A 6,996-nucleotide genomic window follows, 5' to 3' on the forward strand; every position below is an offset into this window, starting at 1 on the left:
TTGGCCGGCTTCAGTTTTTCTTTAACATATTTATCATCATTCTGAATAGAAATGTGGAAATGTTTCTTTTATACTTGAAACAAAAGGACACAAAAGAATAATGGCTGGTGACGTTAATATAACAATATGATCACAATGGTGACCCTGATTATGTTCTCAGGAGTTCTCCTTTAAAGATTTAATGTAATCTGTTTATATTTTGCCTTCCCTGGCTCCTCCCTTCCCCCTCATTAACATGAAAGGGGCGGGCCAGGGACAGTCTGGCTGGAGAGGAAAGCGTTAGATGATGCTGGGCGTCCTCCAGCCAGGAAATGAGGCGGAGCTCTCTCTGACTTGCTGCAGCTTCTAATGTACATTGTGAGAAACTCCCAGTGTGCAGTGACATCAGAGGAAGAATGGAGGAGCCGGTACAACTGTGCAAGACTGAAGGGGAGGATGGAGGGCAGATAGAAGACTGAAGGGAAGGACGGAGGTCAGAGAGAAGACTGAAGGGAAGGACGGAGGTCAGAGAGAAGACTGAAGGGAAGGACGGAGGTCAGAGAGAAGACTGAAGGGAAGGACGGAGGTCAGAGAGAAGACTGAAGGGAAGGACGGAGGTCAGAGAGAAGACTGAAGGGAAGGACGGAGGTCAGAGAGAAGACTGAAGGGAAGGACGGAGGTCAGAGAGAAGACTGAAGGGAAGGACGGAGGTCAGAGAGAAGACTGAAGGGAAGGACGGAGGTCAGAGAGAAGACTGAAGGGAAGGACGGAGGTCAGAGAGAAGACTGAAGGGAAGGACGGAGGTCAGAGAGAAGACTGAAGGGAAGGACGGAGGTCAGAGAGAAGACTGAAGGGAAGGACGGAGGTCAGAGAGAAGACTGAAGGGAAGGACGGAGGTCAGAGAGAAGACTGAAGGGAAGGACGGAGGTCAGAGAGAAGACTGAAGGGAAGGACGGAGGTCAGAGAGAAGACTGAAGGGAAGGACGGAGGTCAGAGAGAAGACTGAAGGGAAGGACGGAGGTCAGAGAGAAGACTGAAGGGAAGGACGGAGGTCAGAGAGAAGACTGAAGGGAAGGACGGAGGTCAGAGAGAAGACTGAAGGGAAGGACGGAGGTCAGAGAGAAGACTGAAGGGAAGGACGGAGGTCAGAGAGAAGACTGAAGGGAAGGACGGAGGTCAGAGAGAAGACTGAAGGGAAGGACGGAGGTCAGAGAGAAGACTGAAGGGAAGGACGGAGGTCAGAGAGAAGACTGAAGGGAAGGACGGAGGTCAGAGAGAAGACTGAAGGGAAGGACGGAGGTCAGAGAGAAGACTGAAGGGAAGGACGGAGGTCAGAGAGAAGACTGAAGGGAAGGACGGAGGTCAGAGAGAAGACTGAAGGGAAGGACGGAGGTCAGAGAGAAGACTGAAGGGAAGGACGGAGGTCAGAGAGAAGACTGAAGGGAAGGACGGAGGTCAGAGAGAAGACTGAAGGGAAGGACGGAGGTCAGAGAGAAGACTGAAGGGAAGGACGGAGGTCAGAGAGAAGACTGAAGGGAAGGACGGAGGTCAGAGAGAAGACTGAAGGGAAGGACGGAGGTCAGAGAGAAGACTGAAGGGAAGGACGGAGGTCAGAGAGAAGACTGAAGGGAAGGACGGAGGTCAGAGAGAAGACTGAAGGGAAGGACGGAGGTCAGAGAGAAGACTGAAGGGAAGGACGGAGGTCAGAGAGAAGACTGAAGGGAAGGACGGAGGTCAGAGAGAAGACTGAAGGGAAGGACGGAGGTCAGAGAGAAGACTGAAGGGAAGGACGGAGGTCAGAGAGAAGACTGAAGGGAAGGACGGAGGTCAGAGAGAAGACTGAAGGGAAGGACGGAGGTCAGAGAGAAGACTGAAGGGAAGGACGGAGGTCAGAGAGAAGACTGAAGGGAAGGACGGAGGTCAGAGAGAAGACTGAAGGGAAGGACGGAGGTCAGAGAGAAGACTGAAGGGAAGGACGGAGGTCAGAGAGAAGACTGAAGGGAAGGACGGAGGTCAGAGAGAAGACTGAAGGGAAGGACGGAGGTCAGAGAGAAGACTGAAGGGAAGGACGGAGGTCAGAGAGAAGACTGAAGGGAAGGACGGAGGTCAGAGAGAAGACTGAAGGGAAGGACGGAGGTCAGAGAGAAGACTGAAGGGAAGGACGGAGGTCAGAGAGAAGACTGAAGGGAAGGACGGAGGTCAGAGAGAAGACTGAAGGGAAGGACGGAGGTCAGAGAGAAGACTGAAGGGAAGGACGGAGGTCAGAGAGAAGACTGAAGGGAAGGACGGAGGTCAGAGAGAAGACTGAAGGGAAGGACGGAGGTCAGAGAGAAGACTGAAGGGAAGGACGGAGGTCAGAGAGAAGACTGAAGGGAAGGACGGAGGTCAGAGAGAAGACTGAAGGGAAGGACGGAGGTCAGAGAGAAGACTGAAGGGAAGGACGGAGGTCAGAGAGAAGACTGAAGGGAAGGACGGAGGTCAGAGAGAAGACTGAAGGGAAGGACGGAGGTCAGAGAGAAGACTGAAGGGAAGGACGGAGGTCAGAGAGAAGACTGAAGGGAAGGACGGAGGTCAGAGAGAAGACTGAAGGGAAGGACGGAGGTCAGAGAGAAGACTGAAGGGAAGGACGGAGGTCAGAGAGAAGACTGAAGGGAAGGACGGAGGTCAGAGAGAAGACTGAAGGGAAGGACGGAGGTCAGAGAGAAGACTGAAGGGAAGGACGGAGGTCAGAGAGAAGACTGAAGGGAAGGACGGAGGTCAGAGAGAAGACTGAAGGGAAGGACGGAGGTCAGAGAGAAGACTGAAGGGAAGGACGGAGGTCAGAGAGAAGACTGAAGGGAAGGACGGAGGTCAGAGAGAAGACTGAAGGGAAGGACGGAGGTCAGAGAGAAGACTGAAGGGAAGGACGGAGGTCAGAGAGAAGACTGAAGGGAAGGACGGAGGTCAGAGAGAAGACTGAAGGGAAGGACGGAGGTCAGAGAGAAGACTGAAGGGAAGGACGGAGGTCAGAGAGAAGACTGAAGGGAAGGACGGAGGTCAGAGAGAAGACTGAAGGGAAGGACGGAGGTCAGAGAGAAGACTGAAGGGAAGGACGGAGGTCAGAGAGAAGACTGAAGGGAAGGACGGAGGTCAGAGAGAAGACTGAAGGGAAGGACGGAGGTCAGAGAGAAGACTGAAGGGAAGGACGGAGGTCAGAGAGAAGACTGAAGGGAAGGACGGAGGTCAGAGAGAAGACTGAAGGGAAGGACGGAGGTCAGAGAGAAGACTGAAGGGAAGGACGGAGGTCAGAGAGAAGACTGAAGGGAAGGACGGAGGTCAGAGAGAAGACTGAAGGGAAGGACGGAGGTCAGAGAGAAGACTGAAGGGAAGGACGGAGGTCAGAGAGAAGACTGAAGGGAAGGACGGAGGTCAGAGAGAAGACTGAAGGGAAGGACGGAGGTCAGAGAGAAGACTGAAGGGAAGGACGGAGGTCAGAGAGAAGACTGAAGGGAAGGACGGAGGTCAGAGAGAAGACTGAAGGGAAGGACGGAGGTCAGAGAGAAGACTGAAGGGAAGGACGGAGGTCAGAGAGAAGACTGAAGGGAAGGACGGAGGTCAGAGAGAAGACTGAAGGGAAGGACGGAGGTCAGAGAGAAGACTGAAGGGAAGGACGGAGGTCAGAGAGAAGACTGAAGGGAAGGACGGAGGTCAGAGAGAAGACTGAAGGGAAGGACGGAGGTCAGAGAGAAGACTGAAGGGAAGGACGGAGGTCAGAGAGAAGACTGAAGGGAAGGACGGAGGTCAGATAGAAGACTGAAGGGAAGGCCAGAGGTCAGATAGAAGACTGAAGTGGAGGCCAGAGTTCAGCCTTAAGGGGAATACTGGGACAATTAGATAAAAGGTTTAACTAAGAGAAGGTCTTTGTCAGATAAGCCGCAGTACCACTCCCATTTTTTAAAATGTTTATACTACTACTATTATTTTCCTGTCATGGTGGACGATGTTCTCTGCATACTCCAGGTGTATAAAGAAGATCTACCTCAGCTTAAAGAGCAATGCAAAGAAAAACACAAAAGTGCTTCTTCCAAGAGGCGGGAGAGCGCGCCCCTGAACAGCATCCGGCTACACTTCGTACACGGGTGAGGAACAAACCTGACCACGCCGCATTCACACTCTCCCGATCCTCTCTCTTCATTGCATCTCTATTCTCTCTCTGTCTGTCTTTTTCTGTAATGTTTTCTCTCTCTCTCTCTCTGTATCCCTTTGTCTTTGTCTCTTTCCTTGTATTTCTTACTCTATCTTTCTGTATCTGTATCTTTTTGTTTTTATGTTTCTTTTTCCTTGCTCTCTCCCCCCGTCTCTCTCTCGCCCCCTCTCTCCCCCCCTCTCTCTCTCCCCCCCTCTCTCTCTCTCCCCCCCCCTCTCTCTCTCCTCCCCTCTCTCTCAGGGGGCGGGGGACTTAAAAAAATGTTTTCTTTTTTAATTTTTTTTTTATGCTTCTTTATTTTTTTTTTATGGTTCTTTAATTTTTATAGTACTTTTTTTTTTTTAACACAACTTTATTGCTATTACATGGGGGGCTAAGAAGCCCCCTATGGGATAGCTAATTTACATGACAGGTCCTCTTAATGGAGACATCAGGGGTCTCCAAGACCCTAAAGTCTCCTAGGGACCCCCAGAGAAGCTGATGAGGCAGAGATGGGCTTCATCAGCTTCTCTAGCTGGAGAGTGACACTGAATGCAGGAAGTGATGTAATATACATCACTTCCTGCATTCGGAGACTTAGAGGAGATCAAAGGGAGTTCGTGTACTGAACTCCCTTTGATCTCCTGTCACAGAGCCGTGCCGGTCCCGGCCGCATCGGGCACAGCGGATCTCGGGACCGGCAACGGCAGTGACAGCTTCTGATACAAGCGATCGAGCGTCTCTAGAGCAGACGAGTGGATTTTCGAGCCCTGTATATATATATATCTCACTCTGTATTTTTCTTTCTCTTTCTTTCTTTCTTTCTTTCTTTCTTTCCCTCTCTATCTCTCCCCCCCCGTATCTCTCTCTCTGTACCTCTCTGGCTCCCTCTATCTCTCTCACGCCCTTCATGTCTCCTCAGGTACCGGGGCTATGACTGCCGCAGTAACCTCTTTTACACCCAGACGGGTGAGATCGTTTACCATGTGGCGGCAGTGGGCGTGGTCTATAACCGCCAGCAAAACACCCAGAGGTTCTATCTAGGGCACACTGACGACATCCTGTGCCTAGCCATCCACCCGCTGAAGGATTATGTAGCCACCGGCCAGGTGAGTCTATGAGTCCCTCCTACACAGAGACCCCCAAGGTGTCTTCCTGACGCATCGCTCTTCTAGTCATTCATCTATTAAGGGACTTCAAGGACTGTAAGACCTCAGCACAGAATGAACAGGGAGTATGTCATCTGACATTAGAGGGGCTCAGTGCTGCCCTCTATGTGACTCACTTTTTAACATAGAGTACATTGCCTTCATTCTGTGTGGCGGACACGGCTGTAAGATGTCATGAAGGGACTACAGACGTGCCCCCCGATCTACTGTGCTGAACTCTCCCTTTAGTTGTAATCTCGCTTCCAAAATTATAAATAGTTTGTTATTTATGTGTAAGATCATTCAGATATTTACCAGAAGGGTCAAGGGTCAATGCCATTGTCAGCTTTGTATTTCTGTGTGTGTTCCTTTGGGCCATTCCCAGTGACACCCTATCACACCGTAACGCATTGGGTGTCTCCCAGGGCAGGAAGTGAGAGGAAATCTCTGTACAGGGGACACAGACAGAAATTAAAACCTGGCAAAGTTTCTGACCTTCCCCCACACTATCCTAACCAGGATTTATGATAGAGGTGGGCTTTATATGGGGGTCACTCCTAGTAATTGCAGATCACCTTGTGATTGGATCAGACATCAGATTGAGGTCTTTTATGTCATTTTCCGGCATCTGGCTTGCATGGCGTCCCCAAATTTCCATGCTGGGACCTGTGTCTCTGCCAAATCAGTGTGTGAGCCACATATAGATATAATGGACGCTGAGCTGCACTATGACAATGCATCAATTCTTATCAGTCAAACAAATAAATGAGCCATTGTTTCAAGTTTACAGCATGTGAATTGTACACAGTGAGGCCTTTAGACAAAGCCCAGCCGAGAGGAGCTATAGGAAGCCTCACGTTTACCTGGGAGCCACATGTGACTGTAATGAGCTGACAACGCTGCACTGAAATCCCAAGCAGTGTTGTCAGCCCTGCTGGAGTTCTCCCTGGCTGGACTACACCTTGCTGGAACACCTATCCTCATCCTATAGGGGGTTGTGTTCGGTAGCCCAGCAGGGGAGAATTGGGGGGGTCTGACAACACTACGTGGGGTTTCAGTCAAGGCTGGATTTCCCACAAGGCCCGGCCTTCGGGGCAGCAGGGAGTAGAGGGGCAGCAGGGGTGTGGAATTCCAATCTCCCGATTTTGTTTTCTACATTTAGCCCGGCTATGGGCAAGCAGGTCTAAATGTACAGCAGGGAAGCCGCCGCTTGTTTTGTACAAGTGATCCCGGCGATGTTGCTGAGATCACTTATATGCAGCCCACATGCAGGGGGGGACATTGAGAAACCTGGCATTGGGGCAGCAGAGAGAGTAAATCCGGGCCGGCCCACAGTACCTCCTCTGCACCACAAGATGTCATCAGTCTTCCATGTTAAATGGCGCCCAGCATCTCGCTAGACTGAGGATAGATTGTGAGTGCAAGGCTTTATAGGCCAGTCCCCCAAGGGGGCGTTCACTACGTCGCCGTTCATTCACAGTGTACTCATGAAGAAACTTGAGATACCATCATCGTGCCTCTGCACAGAGGGGACACAAGGGGTGAATTTGGGGGGAACGGAGCACAAAGCCCAGAGTTGGGCTTAAAAAAGTTAGGTGCATTGCAGTAGGGCATATGGAGGGTGTGTTTAAAATGGAGCTGGACACTACCATTTCTAACTTAGAAGTGGCAGGTTCTCTTTAAGCTATGTGTTGGAAGAACTGA

At 51.0% G+C, this 6,996-nt stretch overlaps 1 protein-coding gene across 1 annotated transcript in view; it reads left to right on the forward strand.

Moving 5' to 3' along the window:
* EML5 (echinoderm microtubule associated protein like 5) overlaps positions 1-6,996 on the forward strand; it is a gene marked incomplete at its 5' end in the record, with an annotated part of 97,920 nt that overhangs the window by 30,491 nt on the left and 60,433 nt on the right. The window contains 2 exon segments of the mRNA XM_018563349.1: positions 3,975-4,097; positions 5,067-5,253. Coding sequence (XP_018418851.1) covers positions 3,975-4,097; positions 5,067-5,253 — 310 coding nt within the window.

Source organism: Nanorana parkeri, unplaced genomic scaffold (assembly GCF_000935625.1).
Source record: "Nanorana parkeri isolate BGI_ZX_2015 unplaced genomic scaffold, ASM93562v1 scaffold658, whole genome shotgun sequence".
NCBI lineage: Eukaryota > Metazoa > Chordata > Amphibia > Anura > Dicroglossidae > Nanorana > Nanorana parkeri.